General features: G+C 34.9%; 1 protein-coding gene across 5 annotated transcripts in view; it reads right to left on the bottom strand.

The window, feature by feature from the left end:
- Nucleotides 1-555: 555 nt before the first annotated feature.
- Nucleotides 556-24,622, bottom strand: part of Liprin-alpha (PTPRF interacting protein alpha) — a 187,638-nt gene continuing 163,571 nt past the window's right edge. For 2 of the 5 annotated variants that reach the window (XM_019043973.2, XM_019043997.2), the window contains 16 exons: nucleotides 24,300-24,456; nucleotides 23,035-23,168; nucleotides 21,329-21,441; nucleotides 20,650-20,776; nucleotides 19,565-19,704; nucleotides 18,075-18,267; nucleotides 16,352-16,444; nucleotides 14,346-14,458; nucleotides 13,911-13,979; nucleotides 12,967-13,150; nucleotides 11,762-11,898; nucleotides 11,009-11,215; nucleotides 10,137-10,400; nucleotides 9,562-9,718; nucleotides 8,654-8,770; nucleotides 556-8,105 (listed from right to left, as the gene is read on the bottom strand). In XM_019043973.2, coding sequence (XP_018899518.2) covers nucleotides 8,028-8,105; nucleotides 8,654-8,770; nucleotides 9,562-9,718; nucleotides 10,137-10,400; nucleotides 11,009-11,215; nucleotides 11,762-11,898; nucleotides 12,967-13,150; nucleotides 13,911-13,979; nucleotides 14,346-14,458; nucleotides 16,352-16,444; nucleotides 18,075-18,267; nucleotides 19,565-19,704; nucleotides 20,650-20,776; nucleotides 21,329-21,441; nucleotides 23,035-23,168; nucleotides 24,300-24,456 — 2,283 coding nt within the window. In that variant the 3' untranslated portion in view covers nucleotides 556-8,027. Of the gene's footprint in view, nucleotides 8,106-8,653; nucleotides 8,771-9,561; nucleotides 9,719-10,136; nucleotides 10,401-11,008; nucleotides 11,216-11,761; nucleotides 11,899-12,966; nucleotides 13,151-13,910; nucleotides 13,980-14,345; nucleotides 14,465-16,351; nucleotides 16,445-18,074; nucleotides 18,268-19,564; nucleotides 19,705-20,649; nucleotides 20,777-21,328; nucleotides 21,442-23,034; nucleotides 23,169-24,299; nucleotides 24,457-24,622 lie in introns of all 5 variants that reach the window. The other 3 variants (XM_019043983.2, XM_019043991.2, XM_019044006.2) reach the window with 3 other exon arrangements.

Genomic DNA, 24,622 nt, shown 5'->3' with positions numbered 1-24,622 from the left:
TCTTTTGAAATGCAAGGCATCACAGGACTGGCACTTCACATTTAAAAGTCCGAAATTATTTTCCTGAATAGGTAATTTAATTTTTCCAGATTATAAATTTAAATTGTTATTAAATGATGATAAATTCAAAATTCCAATTTCAATTTCCAAAATTTCAGAGCATGTTATATCTTCTTTCAAAATTTATTGTCAATTCAAGTTGCTATTCAATTATAATAAATAACTTGAACGTGGTTGTTCAAGAGTTGCTGACAGAGCGGAAAAATCAAAGGAAGTTTTCAAGAAATTACGTTGGCTATAGTTTTCCTAAGAAGTAATAAAGGATGACAAGAAGTTTGCAACGCCACAAACAGTGATACATGGTTTCACACCTGGGCCATCGCCATGCACCCTGCATCTTCTGAGCAGTAAGAGCTATACATTATACGGCAAAAATGTTTCCGACTGACAAAAAATTAGATTGTTAGTATTCCTGAACTTCTAAAAGTAACAGAGTGTCCTAATTACTTTGTTTAATGTATGAAGAATGTGAGGGAAAAATAAAATACAGATGAATTTGTTATGAGTCAATTTTTTATACGAACATATTAGAAAAACAGCCGAGTATTAATAGTATTACAAAACAGAAAGGAAAAAAAGGACAAAAAGAAAAAGAAAAAACTTTACAAAACAACTGTAACAAATATAACAAATGGAACTTAACGGATATTTACAACTTATTGTTTGTTCATTAGCTTTGAAAGGATCAGTTGATGATATTTTTGAATATGATTACTTGGAGAAAAAATACTGATTTTAGGCGCATACCCGATTCATTCTTTCAACACAGAATACGCGGGCACACAAGGGAGGAATTTAAGTTGCCATTAGGACTAATGAATGGCTCAAATCTCAACATACAAGGAAACTTGTTTGATCAAACTTCTTATGACGTTAAATTTTACACATCAATAGATATTTGCGAAAAAAGTTCATCTCATTAGGAACGTTTAAAAAGCTTTGATTAAGTTGGATTTTCTTCAGGAAAACTAATTGGAATGTCTCTTTCCAATAGGCCTGTTGCAAACTTTTGTTAAAACAAAAATAAGGGTTGTAACTCATAGAAAGTGTCTCAAAAATCTCGATGAGCGCATTGGTAAAGTCTAAAATGCTCTCCTTACTCTACAATTTGCATAAGAAATTTGCGTTTTTTCGAGCTTCCCACTTCAAAGACGATACCACTGCACAGGTGAACATTCCGTAAGAGGAGTCATTCCATCCAACCCCTGCTCACAAGGATACTACGCAATATTCAACATAGCCGACGCCAATCTGCCAAAACACATGTGACAGGATGATGATTCTAACCACCTGATAACAATCTGTGTATTTACATTCACATTTTTCTTGCGCTGATAGTATCCGCCTTGATTGACCTCGTGCTCTCCTCAACTTGCGCGTGGAAACATTGGCCACGTTGAGCAGGGATTGAATGGAACGACTCCTCTAACAAAATGTTTACCTGTGTTGTAGTATCCTTTTTGAAGCAGGAAGCTTGAAAAAACGCAAATTTCTTAAGCAGATTGTGAAGTTAGAAGTGCATTTCAGAGTTTGCCGACGCGCTCATTGTGATTCTTGAGACAGTATCTATAAGAAACAACTCTTATTTTTGCTCTGGCAAAAGTTTGCAACAGGCCCATTCCGTGTACTTTTTTCAGGAAAAGAGAGGAATATTCACAGGTGATTTCATTAGACACTGTGCACTGACATACAGTTTTCCTATGAAAAAATGTAACAAGAGCGGAAACTTATAACGTTGCAATCTGAAATGCACATTTACCTATCGATACGATAGTTCTTAAAAAGAACTGAGAGGAATGCTTATCTGGGACACTTATCAGCAAACACATCACTGGATAGATACCTAGAGTCATTCACTGGCTTTCAAATGAACTGTTGATTACTTGTGATCAAGAGTGTGTTGATTCACAATACCCATTTTTGACTGACGGATTTATGGCGTAAAATATGAGCAGTGTTAAGTAAAAGGAAACAAGACTTGTAGGTGGAAGAACATTCAGGCGCTAGCACGAATTTCATGAATTTCTCGTCTACATCCTCATTGAGGACATTTTCAGACTTTGCATTTGAATTTGAATAGTTAGTAAGTTATTCTTGTATTTTGTGGCAAGAATTTTGGATTGGATCAAAAAATGATTTTCTTATTTATTTAATGAGTTCCATTAATTGCTTGTCCTCGCCTGTGCATTATAAAAAGAAAGATATTCAATTACAAAAGGGTATGCTAACTGATCAGTCAGGTCTTTAATGGTGGTTCTAAAGTTGAACTTCATGAATGAAAAGGAGCCAAGGACAAATGGATTAACATTGCCTCTAATCTATCACTATCTTTCGTGAAGGATTCTACCAATCGACTAATGAGGACTTTCTCTTTCCCAAACTACATACTTTCTTTCTACCTTTCTTTTTTGCTACACACTACCCTTATGAGGTTTTTTAATAATCTTTTTTCACTCAACTTCTTAAGACTGCAATCAAAAGAGTGCTACGTTCATCAATGGACAGCATTTTCCGTGGGTAACTTACACAATTTGCCTGTTGATAATCAACCAAAAAATACTACTTTCTAGACACTCCAGTTTTTAATCAATCGACCGATCCTTAAAACTATTGAATGCCAAAAATTCAAATACTTGTTTCTACTTTTTTCAAATTCCACATGGAGAATCATATGAAATCAAATCATGACACTAAGATTTTTTGCTGACCAGACAGTTCCTCTGACTTTGCGTGGGATGACTGACAAAAAACAAAAGAAAGAAAGAGAGAAAATTGCAAAATTGTCATTATAAAAATTACATAAAATTTTGTACATTATACACATCAGACTTAAATTCAGCAAAAAAATTTCTTAGATGTACGTATCAAACTTACATACCTACAAATCAAAAAAGATTGATCTTAAATGAATATAAAAGTTGAACTTGGAGGATGATAGGTCGAAAATGAAAATATGAGACATCCAATGTTTTCTTTTCTCTCCAAAATATTTTTCATTCACACCGCAAAAAAGTGCCTATACGAGACTGAAAAATTTAATGCCAAAATGATGGGATAACAGTGTACTCAGTAGACAAATTACCAACAGAGTATAAAATAAAAATTAATTGATGATTCAAGGAGAAATAACAAATGCTTATTCGTCATTATCTAAATCATAAGCTCTCACATTGACGAGACCTTTGAGGGAAAGTGGAAGAAATTATGCACTGACAGATTCTACGACAAGTAGAAAATCTAATGTTAAAATGATGAGACAACAGTGGAATAGGAAATTTTACGGATGACTTCAACTTCAGAGTAATAAAAATCTTTGAAAAATTGGAGAATCAAACTAAAACCCTCCAAAACTAAGACAATTTGGAGTAATTTATCAAAATGCCAAGAGCAGGTTTACTGCAGTTTACTGTTGAAATAAAAAAGAGAAGAGGCATAAAAAAGTAAGAGCCAATGTTTATTAATAAAACTACAAAGGTTCATAGAATTAATGCAAAATAAAAGGAGAACACCATTACGCTTAAAAAGTCACAGAGAGTCGAGTCATTTGTGAAAGAAGGCTGTTCAAGTAATACTTGAGATACTAGAAAGGGAGGGGATGTCCTGTCTGAGCTTGGCTTAAGGGGTCTCACTAGGAGGTAAGGGCTCAGGTTCAGGCTTCCGTAAGCCTTACATTCAAAAAAAATATTTTCCGATAAAAATAATTTTTGTCAGCAGTTCTTCAGGTTTTCTGCGTTATTTGTTGGAGCAATTTGAGGGAGGAAGTCAAGCCAAGCTTGCAGATTTAAAAGGGTGGGGGGGATGAGAGATTGGCTAAAAGATGGATTATGGAAGAGAAAGGGGTCAAAAAGTTAGCAAAATTTTTTAAAAATGTATAAATGTAAACACATGTTACTCGAAACGGAACAATAATGGAAACTTTAAAAGAATGAAATGAAAAATGAATAATGATTCATGTGGGCTGAAGTTGAAGTTAAGGTTAGCACAGAGATTTATAAGAGGTAAAGAGATAGGCAAAATTCTTCAAAAGGGTAGTATAAAACAGACAGAGAAAAAATCAGCTCATCAGTCGGTCATTAAAAGTTTTTAAGCTACCTATATGGCACATGATTTGGTAGGAAAATGGGACTCAAAATTTAGTACAAACAGTAGATTGTAAATGAACGAAAACTGTACATACAAAATACATACATTAAACTAGGCAAGTATACATATTTTTAAATATTTATAGATAAAAACTTGAAACTACATTTGACTAAGTTACAGGTAATGGATAAAAACAATGTACAAATGAAAATGTATTAGATTTGGATACATAAATTTCAACTATGCAATTCGTTTATATTGAAAGGTAAGACCTACGCACTAGATTATTGATTAAGTTCCTTAAGACAACAAGAAATTGGTATTTGTGTTTGCTTTTTATAATTTCTAACAATAGGTGTCCTTGGTTCATGAATAATCAAGACATTTAGAGCTAGCTATATGATAGTTAAATTATTGACTAGAGCCCGATAAAAAATCCGGACTTATCTATTGAAACACATATCAACTTTTGATAAATACAGAAATTTTAGAAATTTAAAATTAATGTATAAAAATGCCTGAATAGGTAACAATATGAATACATTATAACAATAATAACAAGTATGTTGTTGCAATGCATACTCTATTAAGTACACTGAGGTAAAAATAAATAACAGTTTCATATACTTATGTTCACGGAGGAAAAACAGGGGGAAAATTTTTTTGAAATTAGTTACAGAAAAATCTAACCATTGACAAATGGTTGATCTTATTGATATAAAAAGACGGTGCGGGGAAAAAAGGGAATTTTAATAAAGATAGCAATCAGGATACAAGAAATATAATGCAGCCAACTAGAACGGAAGTTCTAATAAAAATGAAAAAAATATGAGACAATTAGGGTACATTAGTACTTAATATTTATTAGAGATGACTTAGTGATTAAATTTGATTAGAAAAAGATTTCAATTCTTACCTACTCATTACCACCGTTTGGAGATTTGATAACTTTTGACTTAGAGTTAATTTCCTTTATCTCATGATTTAGAGCAAATAGAGATCGGTAAGCCCTGTCTTGTTAGTGGAGGATCCGGATGTGACAGAGGCACTTCTTATATGTAACATTCACCCAGTTTAGGCGACATTTTGTCTTTTTTGATATAAAACATACTTATAAATGAATGGGAAAAATTATTTAACATTTTGACTTCTATTAACTATTAATCTAAGAATCAATAAAAAGTAGCACAGTCTTGAAAGTGTTGTACCTAAAAAGTCTCAATGTAATATCCAGGTCCTCACTAAACTATGATTACTATTGGAAAACACGCCAAAATATGCCCATAAAATAATACACTGACACAATGCGCAGATTATTGTGTGGCACCACTATATCTTCGACTATGAAGACAGGTTATTGGGCTCAATACAGCATTATGCCTACAAATGCTTTCTTTAAAGTTTTCTTGACATTGAGATTTTTAACATGATGGTTACTCACAGGAACACTTTCAGCGTTGGGACCAGGTGGCCGCCATGTTATTATGAACAGAATAACAATGGGCAAGGGAATAAGTAGGAGGCATACTATGATGATTATATATTAGGTAAATTATAATGTCTCATCGCAAGATATAAAAAAATCCTGTTTCCCTTAACCCATCAGTATTTGTTTGATTATGACAAATAAAATGTAAAAAATCAAAATCCGTACTTAAATTATTCCAAAACTAGCTGCCTTCAAAATAAGGCAAACAAAGGAAAAGACAAGGAAACCGTTTTGAACTTAATACCTCAAAGGGTACTAAAAGTCGATTTAAATGGACTCTCCGTTCATAAAAAAAAAAAAAAAAAAAAAAAAAAAAAAAAAAAAAAAACTTAAACCAGAGAGAGGTCACTGTAAAAAATTAAGCTTTAGTCAATTATTCACTTTCACTGTTAATGGAATGATTTGCGGTTAAAATTAGGATACTGACTATAGACTTGTACATGAAAAGAATTTCAATTCAATACCTTGTATACAAAAAAAGAGCTTTGGAACTGGAAAGACTTCAATATTTTCCTGCATAGCCTAATGTGCTTTTCATGCTCACTGGGGACTCTGAAGATTACTTCATCACAACTCTGACTTCAAGATATCAACCTTCGGTGAACTTTTAAAAGAGAAAGTTAAAGCTTGAGAAATAAATTTTTTTATTTGACAAAGGATCGCTAGACAACGTACGAATTTAAGCATTTTAATATGAGTTTCTTCTTCAAAATTTACAAACATGATTTGGACAGTAAGTTCGAATTTTTGTTATAATTCAGGGGTTGAAAGTTACTAAAATAACGTTCTTACTTAACATTCGTTATGAAGAATTTAAATTTCCTTCTCACAAAAAAAAAAGCCAGAGAATACTCAAGTTAAATTGCGCATTATGTGTGTTCCTTCCCCACTGTGTGTTCTCCAAAGTGTATTCAAAAAGGCTTAGCCAAAGAGCCAATATTGAGGTTGTCATATTTACATACTGCAAAGACTGTCACAGTTACATTTGGTATGCAATTCAACTCAAGTAGATCATATTCTTTTTTTCATGAGCAAGAGGTTTGGATTCATGAATTGAAAAAACTTTGGTACCTTCGTTAAGAGTTACTATTAATAATTTCCGATTTACAAATCGTCTTCGGCATGAAATAATGAGAAAACATACATCAAAATACTTGAATTCGCACCTTGTATAACAGACCATTTTAGCTACTTTCCTTAAATGGCTTGTAATAATGTCCCTTTGAGGTCATTCGTTACGGTTTCTGACGTGGTCAAACTAACATGCAAGATACCACATTGATTCAGTAGAATCTCAGCAGATTTTAAATTTTTAGCCAAACAAAGAACAATAACCCATGCGCATGAGCCTAAGCAATCATTCTAAACCACAAAATTGGCAAAATTCAGAGAAATGAAAGCAGGATCCTTTTTGGAAAAAACCTCGCAGTAGATATAGTTATCGATTTCTGTATCGAATACAAGGTTTTTTTCCAAAACGGATCCTGCTTTCACTTCTCTATATTTTGCCAATTTTTTGGTTTAGTATGATTTTTTAGGCTCATGCGCAGGAGCACTTGTTCTTTTTTCAGCTAAAAATTTAAAATGTGCTGAGATTTTTTACTTATTCAATGCGATATATTGCACGCCAGTTCGACCACACCAGAAACCTTGACAAATCACCTTGATTGGATCGTAAAATGTTAGTTATCAACTATTCAGAGATTTGTCAAGAGAAGTAAAAACAACAGTCTGAGAAAAATTAATTAACAATTTTTTCAAAGGTCAGAGGGAAAAGCTGATGAATGAATGGAAAAGAGTAAGTTTTCAGCGATATCACAGTCAACTCCTCATTTTGAAACTTAGAAAAAAAAGCGATAAAAAGACCACTGAAGATGGTAGCACATTGCTGATATTCCTCAGAAGAGACAATATTCAAACTAATAAAAATTTCATCACAACCTTTAAATTTTTAGTTGGCCTCATCATTGCTTCTTAATGAACGACATTGATAATGTATGAGAATGCTGTAGCTTGAGAAGAATTTAAAAAAAAAAAAAAAAAAATTCACCTAACTTTCAACAGCGTTGATTGAAAGACAAAACAAACCGGGGAATTTTGAGCTACAGCTCTGTCATAAAATGAGACTCGGCGATATGCATATCTTCCCATGATACAAGGAAGTAAGGTAAATTATCACCAAACAACTTTATTGATCTCCCTGGTCTTAAAAAAGAGATCAAAGTTGTACGGCTAGCATTACCTTGACTGAAGATCAAAAACTGAAAATAAATATCAAATCAACTTCTGATCTCCTCTACGTTCGACTTCATGTCAGACAGGATTTCCAACAAAAAACAAACTAATCACAAAATTATGATGCGAGAGCAGTCCTGGAGTCGCCAGGGGCGTAATATCAAGATTTGTCATTAGGATGTCTCTCCATTGCGATTGATACAAGACGATTAAATTCATTTTCTAGCACCTGGCGAACCTGTAACCACAACAAAAGAAACTATTAATCACAAATTTCATTGGAATTTCACCAAAAAGAAGTTTGGTCTCCTTACATAATTATTTTCCCAACTTCATTTGATACTACAATGAGACCTCCATCAATTCATTTCATAGGACTGACGAATCAATCCATTAAATAGTGATCTAATAGATTGAGGTCATACGGTCTTGAAACTCCTGATAACTCTTTTAACTTGTTCTGAGCCAGCGAGCTGATTTTTGAAACTATTTCTTGCAATGTTGCTAAGGTAAATCAAGACATGGCCTTTCAGAATATTTTTTCCCATTGACACGAAAGCGATAAGGTATATAAATTCTGGAGCTACAGAATTTGATCCCAGATAAAAGTAGGGTTAGGTAAAATGCCTTGGATGCGACTAATCAGGAGTAATTGCCCTCAGCAGTTGTAGATATCCCTCTACTGAGCTTCTTTAGCTTTGTGAGATTTCAGCAACGCAACATAGTGTTTTTTTTTTTTTTTAAAGTAGCACTGGAGAATCACCTTAAAATTCTAGGATTAGTTACCTGAGTATTCTGCGTTGGTATCTGAAGTGCCAAAGCCATACTGTTGTAATCGAAGCTTTCATCTAATGCTATCAAGGCTCCATGGACACCAGATTCAAGTAAGTTATTCGCATACTCCTGAAAAATACAATAAATGGTGTCATGACAGGGCATAAAGCAGGGCAAACGATGACTGGTTATTTCGGACTAGGGCTGTTTTATCCGTTGTCAGTAAGCTACCGAAACAGTTCCGTCAAGAAAGTTACGATAAGAGCCCTCTTACCGATAGCGATCTGAGTTTTCAGAGCTGACAAAAATAAGCTGTTGCCGTTTCTACATCTGTTACGCGCCGCCGCGCCAGGCGATTTGACAAACTGACACATGGGGCAACAACGCATTGAGTGCGAGCTCTTAAAACTCCGTTAAGGCTGGCTGTTAACGCTATCATGGCCCTTTGTTGGTACTGCCAACAGTTTCGGTAAGAGACGATACCGATAGTGTTCCAGCAAGAATTCGTTTGAACACCCCTATTTCAGACCAACTTGAAATGGATCTAGTCAATTTTATGAAGCATTTAGCCACTAAGTCAAAGTGAAGTAGAGTCTTATTTACCAATGGATTCTTCTCTCCAGCTTGTTCTAATCTGATTGCGAACGCACACCTTTCATATCATGGGGAAAAAATTTTGTATGAAAAACAAGTCACATATCACTATTGGTCTACTGTGTGATTTTACTTGTATTTTTACATTTAAAAAACAAATCTTTTCGTAAAACCATCGACCTGAAATGGCCACTGTATGAATAATCTTCATCTTTTACGTTCAAATGTTAGGGATACATTTGAGCCTATTTTCTGGGTGAGCTTACGGTGCAAATGTCTTCTTCAATACGTAATAAAAGGAATGAGTGTAAAATAAATGAAAATACCTTGAGACCGATGGAAGCGACCCATGAAATGACTCGATCATTAGACCAAACGAGAATATCAGTGACATTATTTTCTGCGGCTCTTCGCCTTTGCTCAAGCTGCCTTCTATCGTAGTTCAATCGTTTCAAACATGATATGCCAAATTGTAAACTTGTCCTGATGGGAAAACAGAATAATATATTATTTAAACAATACAAAATAAAACTGTTGTTTGATCTTGATATTTCTTGCCTGAACTTGTTTCATTAGACTACTATTGAAATGAAAAATGAACAGAAAAGGCACACAATTTCACTTACTTAAATGAGTTCAGAAACAGGAGATAGAATCAAATTTAGGTTTTAAAAGAGAAATAAACATTCTCACAAAGGTGATTTAAAGATAAATTAAAGTCTATTGAATTATTTTATTTTTACCCCTCATCATTTTCAGAAAATACAAGAAATAAAGAAAAAGAACATTAAAGGAATACATACACAATAACATGAACATGATGCAGATTGTAAATGTATGTAGGTCTGAAGATGTTTCTGAACTGGAGGAAAAAAAGAAAAATGTTAAATCGTTTACATACCTATGAAAACTATCCACCATTTTGAGTTGAGTGCGCAAATCTTTTTTGGTAAGGTGATCTAGCATTCTAGCGTCCACTAAACATTCCATGAATGTCGATCGATATTGAGGTAAGCCTAAGCTAGGTAACCACGCGTTGCCAATCCATTCATGATTCATATCACCAAACGCTAAGGTTGTGCGGGAAGTTTTTGGAGCAGACGGGCTTGTTAATGACACCATTTCTTGAATTGCGAGTCGTAATTTCAGCCGATGAAGTGGATTACTGCAGAAAGTAAATGTCAAAGAAAAATTACACGATGTATCAAGGCACAAAAACATTGATTTCATTTTGGCTAAATTCAAGAGATAATTGTAATTTTAGTATGAGTTCCTTCAGTAACTTTTAGGCCTTTGCAAATAATGAACTTTGCATACAAAATTAATAAAAAAAGCAAATAATACAGCTAGTTTATAATCCTTATCAGTTTTTTTCATACTGCTGATTTTCCCATGTAAAATTTGTACACTACTTTTTTAAATGGATATGGCATGGTAAAACCAGTATTTTTCGGGTAGCGGGCCTAATTTTTCTCGGTGGGGTCAATAATTTGCACACCACTAGAGGAAAAGCCATCTAGTCATGGTCATTTATTTTGTTCACACGTTTCCTTTTCTTGGTGACTTAATATAATGGAATTGTAAAATGTTTCTGAAATAGTAAAAGGTTCTGAGCCGAGAAAATGCAATATTTTAGGGGAAATACATTTGCGAGCTGCATCCATAATTAAACGTGCTGAACCATCCAATGGGTCATCTGAACTGTTAATGGAATTAGCTTAAAACAAAGATTAAAATTCCTCCTTCGAATAATCTTGAATTATTCTCACTCACCTTATTCCTATTTCTCTTTGGATTTCTGTATCACTTAAAGCACTCATAATGGCTCCAGATTTGACATTTGCCCGACATGCGGCAACATACCAAGCGGGCATTCCAACCCACAATTCTAACCAGGCAACAATTGTGGGCCCGTTCCAAAGAGCGAAAGGTGTTCCTGCTTTCATTGCTTCTGCTAGAAGTTCATGTCTCACATCATAGCTGTTGAAAATAAAACAAATTAAAAATCAGTAACACTGTGGTTTCAATCTCAATTTATGTAAAAATCATGTCTCAAAACTATTAATTTAAACAAGTCAAGGTCATCTTTCGATTTTAAGAATAATCTGTGCAGTTACATAATGGACCATGAAACAAAGTAAGAATCTACCTTCAAAATTATTTGTTCATTATATTAATTCCTCAACAGGATTTCCAAATAACGTTTTCTGATTGGCTAATTCATCCACTGATCGGAAAAAGATGGCGCTGTACTAACAAAGATGATGCCACGTGAAAACTATGATAATTTAGAAAAAAAGTGATCAGAAATGCTATGATAACGTCATCGACAGATTCCTCGATTCCATCATCTTGGCTTTTTCAATGACCGTTTCTGCTTGGCTAATTCACGCCGTACACATCAAAATTGGCTTAGCCTTTTTTGAAATAGTAAGATAATTTGTAAATGTAATTTTTGTATTAGTGTAAATATTGATTTATTTACATTTATTTATTTAATGGATAGAAAATTATCACAAAACTTACTTCTTTTTCCGTCGGTCAAAATCACTCTTTTGACCCAAAGTTCCTGATGTGCTCATGGAATCAGGAGTCATGAGATCGCCTTCCCCGAATGAAGAAGACATAATACTGTTGGTGCTGAGCCCATCTTTCCCTTTCACCTTAAACAGAACCAAATCAATAGCTCATGAGAATCCATGGTCAGCGCCTCAAAGAAGGAGATAATAATCACACCTGCTCATTTTCGTTTTTATTTTTCTCAATCAAACTAATTAAGAATGATTTTCAGAAGTTTCTGAAGGAACTGTTTGTAGCTGAGAAAAATACTTGAGACGTTTAATGAAATAGCTATTGACTGCTTTCTATGTTTTGGGTGCGAGTCATCCTCCTTGAGCTACGCCCAATCTGAACTGATGACGCTAAGCTGTCAGTCGACTTCTATGTTCACAATATTTAACAAATTTAACAATAGACTGATTTCTTGTCAATGTTTATGGGAGTAGTGTTACGGACTCAAAATTTATTTTGTGCAGTAATTCATTGATTTGTTAAAATATCTTCTTTATTATTGTATGGTTGGGCATTAACTAATCTTAACTTTACCAGTTTTTAGCTCATTTTGCAATGTTTGTGATGTTAAAAGCAAAAAATCATCAATATAAAAAATTAGTAACTACATATAACTACATAATCTTTCTGTTTCTCAAGGAACATTTTAGAAATATTTGATATTTCAATGATGGATCTCAGAAAATGAGTTTAGAATTATTTTTAAAAGATAAAAGTTACTGATTTCTGCATTCTTAAATACTAATTCTGGATGTGTCAGGGCCAAATTAAAATGGGTCAACTTTATGATGATTTTTTTTTCCAATTTCACCATGTAACGCCGTTTGCTGGTTTATACTTTTATTTTAATTTCTTTTTTATTTTTAATTTTAGCAGTTGATAATGAAGCCGTAAGGTAGCAAAACGTCCTGCCTTTGTATTTTGTATTTTAGCCTTGTTTCCGCATTTTCCTGTGTTTTCGATTGTCGTTTCCGTTTCGGACTGCTTTTACATTCTCTTTGTTTTCCACTATATGATGAATTAAAGATGAATAGATCCAGTCTCAGATACATTAAATTCCATTCCTCTTGAATTGATAGTTTGGGGGGGGGGGGGGGGACTTTACTAGCGTTTATGAACTGTTAAGAGGTCTAAAAAGATAAAAAAAAAGTATGATCTACCTTTTCTTTCTTGCTGAAGAATCGACCCAACGATGTTTTGATGCCTTTCTTCTTTTGAGCTGCTGCGACTGCTGCTTGCTGTGCAGCAGAAACTGAGGCAAGTGCGGATGCTTTATGCAGAGAATCTTGACTACTATGTCTTGATGAAACAGGTGATGGAGGCGTAGAAAAACCAGGAATCCTGCTGTGAAGCAAAGAGATCCAATCGTAAGTCAAATAAGTCAAAACCAATGTTTATTGGCTAACGACAGACTGACTGTGAGTGATGAAGTCAAGAATTTCAAACAAAAAACCTTCTCCATTTTAGTTCTGACAAGTGATAGGACTAATAAAATGATGTTTGCTGCTGTGTATTGTATTTTCGGATGACGCGAAAAAAATTAAGTTCACAAAACTAAATCATTTACTCAAAAAAATACATTGACAATATTGCATTGAATCAGTGACAATGAATGTCCAACAAACCAATGGATGTTTTTAATTTATGAGACAATTTATTGCTCATTTGTAGATATCAATAGCTTAAATTCTGAATTCTATTTTAATTGAATTTTCCTGTCTAGAAAGTTACGCCTCATCCAGCTATTAAAAGTTTCAAACGCCCTCAGATTTGAGACAGGTTAAAAAGGTGACAGAGGTACACTAACAGCAAAACTAAAAGGTAACAGAGATATATTAACAGCAAAACTATTAAAATCGTTCTTGATTGTAGCGTTTCACAATTTCTGCTGGTACTTTAATTTTTCAAAAGAAAACCGACATACATTGTGGCATGATATTTTTGGAGAGACTTTATAAAAGATCAAAAAAAAATCACATGAACACAATTTTACAAAATTGAAACAGTTAGTTTTCCCAACGCTAGCATTAAATAAGACGAGAAGTTTGCGATGTTTCGACTGAGATGCTTGTCTTTATAATTTCGTAATTGGTTAAGTACTTACTTCATTGAAACTTGATTGTAAGAAGGATTTGATGATGGATGGGGTAAAGTGCTGAGACCTTGCTGCCTTCTGAAACACGAGAGCAAACATTCTCTTTCTTAAATTAAGGAGAAGAATATGAGGACTTTAGAGAGCATCTGAGGGGGTTCTAAAAAAACTGATGCTAACATTTACTAAAATACCATCGAGACAAAAACTGATGCTTGATGCTTACAACTCAAAGCATCTCTTGGTATTTTCCCACTGAAATTTTTTAAAAATTTGTTTAATATAATATAATAATTAATAATAAGAATATAAATATTTTTTTTTAATATTTCTTGGGTGAAAAAAATAAAAAAAAAACTTTGATGTGAAAAATTATTGTGAATCTCTGAAAATCTGACTGAGTCATGACTCTTATTAATCCAAATTTAATGACAAAAAAAGACTAACCTCCTTAGGTCCTCTGTGCTATGAGCTAGTGCTAGACGCAGAGCTCGGTTGGTCAGTGGACTTGCTTCACCGCTACTTCCTTCTGCATAAGGCAAATCTTCTTCATCTCCTAACTGCAACTGCAAAAAACAAAGCTCATAGAAGAATCATGCAAGGTAAGGAGACAATGAATAATGCAAAATTCCGGACATTAGTACCTTAATAAAATACAGGAAGTTCGAATCAAAGCATTTGTGAACACACTATATCCATCTTTGCAATTTCTAGGTCGAATTAGAAATGACTCGATATTTCATGGAGAGAAAACCAATTCAATCGAGAAGGAAAAATTGAGAAGTACAAATGGAACCGTCAACTTTTTTGAGAGAGAATCAAGGTGTAGTTACGAATTATGCTTAAGAAAAAGGGAAATTAAAAAACAGTAAAAGCCAGGCAATTGGTGTTGTACAAAAATACGGTCATGAGAGGAAATTTTCCAAAATTTGAGCATAAAAATCTTATAAAATCCTGATGATTCTTTTACTTGACAATACATTCCACATCATAAATCACCACAAAAATGACAGGTGTTGCAAATGCTTCAGACCGGTTTCTGAAAAAACCAGATTGCTTTCTTCGTTGAAAATCCTGGATAAAATATTGCAAAATTTTCACTTACTTCAATATTCACAAAAAAATAAAGACTTGAAAAATTTGGTATGAATCAGACAAATATAACTTAGCTAATTTCAAAAGCAGACTAAGAATCTGTATGACTTACTCCTGTTTTCCCCTAATTTGCGGACATACCCCATGGAATTCTATTTAGAAATTCGAAAGTAATAAGATTATAAAACTTGGTCAACTTGGAAAGAAAAAAAAATCCATGCTTGGAAAATTTGCTGTTTTTTGAAGACCTATTGGGATCCTAGAAAACTGAGTGGGGGATAAGATTGCACACAGACTAATGGGTGAATCTGGCAAATAATAGGATCTAGCAGGAAAATGAGTCATCATAACCTTGATTTTTTATAGATTTCTCATTGATCTGAATTTAACAGCAGTGGCGTAAATATAAATTGTTGAAAATACTTAAGCACTTAACAAAACAAGGTAACACAAGAAAAATGTTATCAAATCTTTGTAAAAGGACCTCATCTTGTGCAAGAAAATATTCTTTAACTTTTAGCAAAAACTTAAACCACGTTTTTCACAACCTGAAAAGTTTGGTCTTGGAACTTCAGTACTAATACACTACGATCAAACTTGCGCCAAAATTTCCAGACTTTCTTCTTCCATGCATTTACAAAAAGTCAGGAAAAATCTTCTATCAGAAAATAAAGGCCTTTTTCACAGATCCAGTCGCAAATTATGATGGCACTAGATACATTAAATTAATCTTAAAATCAGCCACTTCACAAACATCCTAAAATTTGTAACTTCAGGTGAATTCTAACTAATTAAATAATTACCGTGAGGAGTGTTCACACTATTACAATGAATTCACATTGTGCAACTACTTTAATGATGACTATCAGATGCACAATGGTGATTATATTAAGCCAATGGGGATAAAAGTGGATAATATTATTTACAAAAGGTTGATAATGAAAAAAATGATTGTGTCAAGGGAACTGGATAGCCCCAGACAGCAACAAATAAAGGGAGAAAAAGCAAGTAATGATGTACGGAAAACAATTTTTTCAATTAAAAAATAATATACTTTAGAAATTAATTTTTTTCGTGAAGGACAAAATTATAACGATATTATTGTTTTACCAAGCTACTTGAGCTTTTAATATGAGCACAGTTTAAGAACTCTCCGATCAGTAAAAGCAATGAGCCACAATTGATTCTTCCAGCTGCAAGGCTAAGCAAAGCAATACATTTTATATCCAGCATTTAAAAAAAAGAAGCTTGCTATGGTGGACAAATACAAGCAGAGCAGGAAGCAACACAGGGTGATTTCAAAGACAAAGGCAAACGGACAATGGACATATGGTAACGGACGGCAGAAGGAAGCTGACCTGGCTAGCAGGCAGTGATTCTGACATTTGTCCGGGACTGGCCAAGGACGCAGCATATTGGTGAAGATGGGCTGGTGACATTGATGCAGGAGCCTGTATATATTATAAGGACTTTCTTACTTTCAATTCTTTAAAACCGATATTTCATCAAGTGCGTAAAAATTAAGGGATATAAGAAGGAGGGAGTTACAGACAAGAGATCCAAAATCAATCAACAAACATTAAACAAAAATGTTAGCCTTTTATTGGCTTCATTGACGAGGGAAGAGTCAATGATGTTTTTCATTGGCATTCAAAAATCCAGGTACCCATTAGTTTATTAGCTGAATTTTCAGTCGGTCCTGCTCTTTTAATGATCCTCATTATGATTATGTGTGTTCTGATATTTCAAATGAGGATGCAAGCCTTAAACAGTACCTTTGATGACTCTACCTAAATCTCCTCTTCAGTTTATTTTTTTCCGCTTCAAATTGAACGGTTGCTTTTCTCTGGTTACTCTTACTCAATCATCTCTCCATGACAACCAGAAATATATTGTGCCAATATTTTCATGAAGTAGGATAGCACAGTAAGTGAATGTAGTAGAATTTTGATGGGGCAACCGTCCAATGATTAGAATTGCGATCAGGGGATTGGTAATCTTTTTTCTTGTACAACTCTAAAAGCTAGGAGAAATTACATTCATAACACAATAAATCGTTAGTTATTGTACGCCACCCGAATAAACAGATTTATGCAGCAGCCGCTTGCAGCAAAAAGTAGATAAAATAAAACAAGAGCAGCACAAATTAACCTTTCTTCTAAATATTTATAAGAAGAGAAGAGCCAAAAAAAATATTTAATCGAAAGAAAAAGTAAAACACCTTTTAGCAGAGGAACTACCTCTTCCCCTTCCTCCTTGTAAATTGTGCAAGGTCTTAAAGAAATGGCCAAACTCATGGAAATTTGAATTACTTATCTAGAAAAACTAAACACCCACCTACATTCTACGCTAAACTATTGCTATAGACTGGTTTAAGAGGGGAGAAGAAAGTTACATAGCTACTCTTGATAACAAATTCTAGTTTCATACGCTAATTGTCCACTAAAGTTTCTAGAATGAGACAACGAAAAAAAAACAGACCCTGTAGAATCAATTATAAGATAATTATACAGCAACAGATTTTTTCTCTATCATATATTTTTGATGATAACCCATCCTAAAGATATAATTCAGTTTGGGCTTCATCAGTGGAAGGATCCATTCACATCTACCGATAATTCTATTACATTTTAAAACGCGGAAGTATAATGTATTATAAAGGACTGAAACAATGCTTTGTCGCAAAGCAGCAGCAGTTTTTTTACATGCATAAATTATTTTAAGAGGAGGGAGAGGAATTTATAGACAAGAATCTGAATAATGATAACGTCAGATTCATTTGAAACGATGAGAGAATAATTTCAGAATTTCTGAGAGATTTTGACCAATCATGAGCGCTGGCCATTACTTATTGCACGGATAAAATGACAAGGCTCACGCATGAAAAACAGAGCGACGATTTTCAAATCGACCAACATTTTTAGTAAACTAAAGATGTGTAACCGAGTAATGCATGACACTTTTTTGTGGCATCACTGATCCGACTTCAATTCCTCTCTATTGCCAAACTATGTACGCCCAAATCAGTGACTTCATTTACCATTGATTGAAAAGTAGAAAAAGAAAACTATTAAAACTTACGGTGTGATATTTATGAAGATAGTCTCGATGAGGGGAGTGGTGTGAGCGTGGAGTGGAGTGCCCGCTTACTGGAGGTGACTGTCTTTCTAAACTTCGACCTCGCGACAGTAGATTCATGTGCTCTAAGCTGCCGACCCTTGATTCTAGCTCTTCTGCCCGAGCTTCCGTATTTTGCTTCTCTTCTTGAATAAGCCTGAAACAAGTCGTTTTCAACACTGAAGAGAGTTGTCCTCAACACTATATATAGTAATAGTATCTTCAACCAGTGTTCGAAACTCAAAGGCGCCAACGCACCAAATGCTTCTAAGAAATCGGCCATGGCGCCTAAAAAATGAAGGCTCTGCGCCAACGTGGCCCCTAAAAATTGCCCCCTCTCCCCCCAGAAAAAAGAATCCTAAGTTTTCTGTTTGGTGATTTTTCGAAATTTCTCCCAAGTTACAGCTACTTGTTCCGTAACTAAAACATCTTGCGTCTAACTTTTCACTGAATGCGCCGTGATATATAGGCAAAAAGTCAATTTGGCCCCTAAAAAATCTTCAATGGCTCCTGAAAATCAAGCTCGATGAGCCGCATGGTTCCTGAAACTCAAAGATGAGTTTTGAACACTGTTTTCAACTCTGATCAGATCTAGAGTGAACGAAGGAAAAAATGAGCTGTCCTTCATAGGGAAAATAAGTTTTGTCGCAAGTAAAAGGTCAGTCGCGTAAGCTACAGAATCTTGTTTAGATGGTTTAAGTTTAATAGTTAAGACAAAATAATAAGATCTATCTAAACACCAATTTTCCATGTCCAATATTGATAAAGATTTCACTCTTGAAAAAACTCAAGTTTGACTTCATACACCGCAGTAATGCATACTCTGGTTCTTTCCACATTGGTTTCATCCATGTTTAAAAGCGAGCAACCAGAGCAAAGGTGTACCACAAATTTAGAATTTAAAGATGGAAAAAGCCATGATAAGTACTGCCATGGAGGATAACACCATGAACTGTGTTTTTTAAAGGGAAAGATCTCGTAGAAACTGGACGTAGAAACTAGGTGTTCAGACAGATCACATTGGTTTTTACTCATCTGTAAGCTTAAACTATCAAAACGCAATTCTGTGATTAGTCCAACTGACTGTTTCTAGCAAAAAAAAAAGTGCTATACTCATAGAACAGCTTAGACCAGAATTAATAATAGATGAAAAACTACGAAAGTCACTTTTCTTTACCTCAAGCGCTTGCAGCCTGCACCCTAATTTGTGTTTACTGAGAGAAAAAAAACTCATAAAATAATCAATTACAGAAAAAAAGTTCTGTACATAATTTGCGCCAAAATTTTTAGTTGTGTAAAATTGAAAAATCTACATAAGTAATCTGTTCACAACTACAGTACATATTACGCAATTCATCAGCTCTGTCCAAAACCAAAGTTACTTACTTAATACATACTTAAATTAAATATTTAATGATTAAATGGTTTGAAAATATACAAAAGATTCAGCTCACCTAATTTCATTATTGATAGCGTCCAACTGCTCCTGTAACATCAGAGCCAAAGTGTGGGCATCTGTGTGACCAGAGGGTGACAGAACGTCCGTTGCAGAAAGTAAACTCTCATTATCACCTTCACTCACAAGTTCCCATTCCTGAAAAGTGATATATAATTTTTAATTTCTACATTGGACAGAAGAAGCATACATCTTGAAAACATGGGTACCAGATCGCACAAGGACTAAACTGTGACACAACAATTATCACAATTTTGTCTTGACAAGTGGGTTATTTTGAAATTCGTCTGTTTCATAACGACTGCGGCTGGATTTAAAAACTGATTGCCTTTTCTGGACTGTTTGTTCCAGACTGTTTGGACTGATTGACTCAAATTGCATTTTCAGGATTTTCGACACAAAAAGTTGGTATTTTCCAAAAGTGCATATAACTTGATGTAGAACCTTTAAAAAAATAAACAATTTTCAAATAGAATCGATACTTGGACCCTGTTAAGCAGAAAGGAACCAAGCCACATCAGCAATTGCCAAAATCAATTGGGCAATTTAATTTTTACATGAAAATAGTTTTGCAGATTTTTGGGCAAATTTCAGTGAATTTTCTGCATAGCACAAAGCAAATTCCTAAAAAAATTTCAAAGGAATCTGCACAAATGTTTTCTTGCAAAAAATTGAATTGCTCAGTTAAATTCGGCAATAGCTAATGTGGCTTGGTTCCCTTCTGCTCATGGCCGTTTACTTGAGGGTATATAGAAAAATGTCACACTGTTCCTAGCAAAAATAATCAGAAATCGCATTTTGAAATAATGTGAAGGAGGTCGCAAAAGTTTAGAAACCCCTCACCAGTCGGACAATTTCCGATATAAATTCAGCTGTTTCAATAAGGAACATTCATTTCCAGCTCTCCTAAGCTAGTCATAAACAGAAAACAAACAATGAACGTTGCCAAGAATTCAAATAAAAGCAATTTTTGCCATTGTGGTTTCAAATAGGAGTTCCTGCAAGAACTCAGCTTAAAGTCCAACTTCTTGCGGCCAAAATGTTTAATAAGAAGACAAAAATAAAATGAGAGGAGCCACAAACCTTAGGCGTGTGTTCATTAAGCGTGATATTGTGAGTGCGTCGGGGCAGTGAATGAGCATCAAAACTGGAATGCTGACTTGCACTTCTCACAAAACTACTCGGATCACCTGTGGAAGGTGAAAGACTCCTGGAAAAAGAAGCAAAAAACTTATCAAAAGAGAGCTAAGTTATCTGTATTGCCTAGTTAAAATTTGATTATCATCTGCAAGGCTTTCTACGCATATTCATTGGAAGAACCCACTATTTTAACTTCAAGTTATTGGCAACCGATTAGGATCAGAAATTTCATGGCATGTTTTACATACTTCATTGCCTTATCTTCATCACCTTACAGTTAGGGTCATAGTTACAGGCGGCTGCACTCCACCCCTCCTTTTCCTCTTTTCATTTCCTTCTTGTTGACCAAATTTTGTTTTAACAAATAAAACTCATGATCAGTCATTATAAGGAAATACATGGAATAAGCGGAGGTGTGAGCCCTGGATTTACGTATAGGTGTACTGAGGCATCCCCCCCCCCTTCACCATTTCGGATCGTTAAGCTTACAAGCCTACTTATGGCCTCACTTAAAATGCTGAAATATTGGCAGGACATTATAATATTAAAACAAAACAAAAATCCCAATCATAGTAAGCAAGGACTGATTATTGGACTGGAAAATTGACGGAAAAGGACTTACCGCGTCAGGGCATCAGTTTGCTCAATATTATAAGCTATTTCTTGCTGCAGCATTTGCCTCTTGACACTATCAATTTCTTGCCGTGCTTTCTGCAGCTCTTTCAAAAGCTCAGACTGAAAACAAAACAAAAAAACTTATAAGATTGACTGTAGTAGTAAAACTAGTAGATATTATTCAAATATTTTAGTTGAAGCTTCTTCGGATGTTATTTTAATAATGACACATTAGCAGCTGGCAAATTTTTGCATAAGTTCCCATTAAGCCAAGAAATAATGCTAAAAAACAGCAAACTGTATTAGACATGAACTACTATTACTGAAGATCTTCATGGCGCTAATGCCACCCTTTGGGTGTGTAAAAAATGTATAATTTACGAGTAGTAGAAAATTGTTTTAATATAAACCCATTAATGAACAGACTCGGTACGGTAAACACTGAAACAAAATTCTCACGTATCACAGTTTTCAAATTAGACTAAATTGCATCGATTTTTTCAAGTCGACCCTAGCCTATAGGCAAGGAAGCTCATCTGAGGATGTGGGTGAAAAACTAGCACAAGTGGCGAAAGGGTATTTTCAAATAAACGGTTGACTTCTTTCTGTACATAACTATGCAGGGTCATATAAAAGTCCCGCACCATCAGCACTGGGAATCACTCCTGTAACTTTTGAGAAAATCAAGATAGAGACTCAAGTTTGTGAGCGCTCTTATGTCAAAGAAAACAATTTTTGGGACCGCCCCAAAATTTTAAAGGTACCATCCCAAAAAGGCGCAAGAAACCTAGGAGTTTAGGAGTGGTGCGGGACTGATGGATCACCCTTTTGGATGTTTTCTCAGGACAGGCCAGCGGGCCGATTACTGAAATTTTGTGTTTGTCAGGCAAACATAGATGACATAGGTTAAAGGCGGAGCGTGATTGGTCGGCTATGTCTTATCGCCGCTTTGTCGTGCCTATGTCGGGTTGAACTCACGAGGTACCTCTTACGTTTCCGACAGTATATCGTCCATTCCACCTGACAAGGGCACGACAAAGCAGCGATAAGACATAGCCGACCAATCACGCCTCGCCATTTAACTCATGTCATCTATGTCCGCCCGACATACACTATATTTCAATAATCGGTCCGCAGGGGACTGATTAATGGATTTGATGGACAAAGCGATAGACAAAGAAGACATAGAGAGAACTGAGCGATCCTAATGGTTGAGACGAGTGCTTCTCATAGACGTAGGGGGGTAATGACCGACTAACTGTCGGATCTTTTGTGGGTTGCCATTAGTTAGTCTATTACTTGCCTCCTTTGTCCGATACAACCACCCATTTTAACCAATAGGATAGCTTCATTTTTCTTTGGTTTCCTATGCCCATTGCTTTGTCTATTAATTTCAATAATCAGCCTGCTGGCTTTACGAATGAAATGAAAGAGTTGATATTTCAATAGGCTGGTGTATCTATTTTTAAATTTTATGCTGGGTGTCTCGAAAGCATTGTCACTGACTCTCATGAGAGCGAATAGATGAAACTGGCAAGAAGTAGGTTACATGAGCTTGAACGTCATTTTTTCAGCTTTCTAATGGGACCTAGTTGAGCTCTGTTGCTTCATAACTCATCTCTTTTGTTCTACTTAAGAATCTTTTCATGCAGAAACTTATGGATTACTAAATAAAAACTATGAATAAGAGAAAAATAATGAAAAAAGAATTACCGTTATGGTTACCTTTTCTACTTTCAATTCTTCTGCTAATTTACGTGCTTTGTCTAGCTCTTGTTGCAGAGCATTCTTTTCCTCTAATGCATGCATTCTCTCTTTGAGATGAACTTGAAGTCTTTCGTTTGATTCTGGAAAACGAAAGAACAGATTAAAAACTTTCTTTAATGCATCAAAAGAGTATACATGTGCAAAAAGCCGAAAACATTTTTAAAAAAATCTTTGAGAGAGAAGCAAAGAATTTAAGGTTCCTGGAAGGGAAGGCGGTTCATACAACGGAAATTTAACACCGTCTATATTTCTTAAGATGATATATAGTGCTTTCCACAATTTTTACAATTCCTGTGAGCGTAAAGTTGGTGTGGTTGTAGGCAACATGAAATCGGCATCTTCTGACAAAGTATCACAAGCGCCATTTGTGCTTAGACCTATGTTGCCAGACAACTCAATACAGTTTCAACTGTTTTTTAAAACTTTTGTACATAAGTTCATGAAAATTTCAGAGATTAATTTTGATAACAAAAGAAATATTACGTAAAATTTTCAAGTTATTCTGTTTAATAGCTTTTGCATAAAAAGTTGGACAAATTTAAGAAAGGTATCATACTGCCTAAGAACAAATGAAGTATTGATACTTCCGCCAGAATGTGACAAAATGTAAATAAGGGAATGTTTATCCTACATTGTGGCCTATGGATATATGTTTCCCTTAAGTATGCAGTTGGTATTAATGCAGGCAACCACAGACGCTGAGGTTGGTACAGAGAGTATGGGAGGTTAGGGGCCCGACTAGATAGGGAAGCATTGAAACAGAAGTTGAGCCGCACGCAAGAAGTTGCGTACGTGGGCGCAAGAGTGCACGTCGAGCGGGATTCCTATTCTACTGCGCTGATTGGCCGAGCGAGAGTTGTGGACGGACGCTGTATGAAAAATTGCCTGCGTGGAGGTGGTCCGGCAGCAACATACCCGCTGCCAGTCTCTGGAAAACAATAGAAAATAGTAGTTGCGTACGTTGCCAGCGAGCGTGCTGCGAGCGCTCCTGTTTCAATTACTTAGCATTGAGTCGGGCCTCTAACCTTCCATACTCTCTGGGTTGGTATAAAACTGCAGTTGGTATAAACTGGTGTGGAGATCCTGTTTGCTTACCATATTTGCTTGCGTCCTTTGTGTACCCTATCATTTCAGCAAAAAAATGAGCTGAAAAAGAGAATTATTGGGGGGAACAGGAAGAGTTATAAAAAACTGAGATGACTAAATTGTACCTGAAAGAAGCTTATCAACTGTTGAAGAGAGTCTTGAATTATGCTCTTCATTCATTTTCAGCCGCTGATTAAGTCTATGGACTTCGGTTGTTTTTTCTTCTAACTGTGCCTCTAATCTTGATATCCTATCCTCAGCCGATCCATGTCTATCTTGTATCTGATGAAAGGGAAAAAAAATTAATTTACAATAGAACAACATAAATTCAGACCAACTAACATCCTGAAGCCACTATTAAATTTGAAGAGTCTATAATATACATTTTTCGCTGGATGAAAAGTTATGTTATACTAGGGTCACAATTTATAAACTGCAACCATCAATA

Source organism: Bemisia tabaci, chromosome 5, assembly GCF_918797505.1.
Source record: "Bemisia tabaci chromosome 5, PGI_BMITA_v3".
NCBI lineage: Eukaryota > Metazoa > Arthropoda > Insecta > Hemiptera > Aleyrodidae > Bemisia > Bemisia tabaci.
The sequence above is the reverse complement of the archived record's forward strand: the minus strand, read 5'-3'. Positions and strand labels throughout refer to the sequence as shown.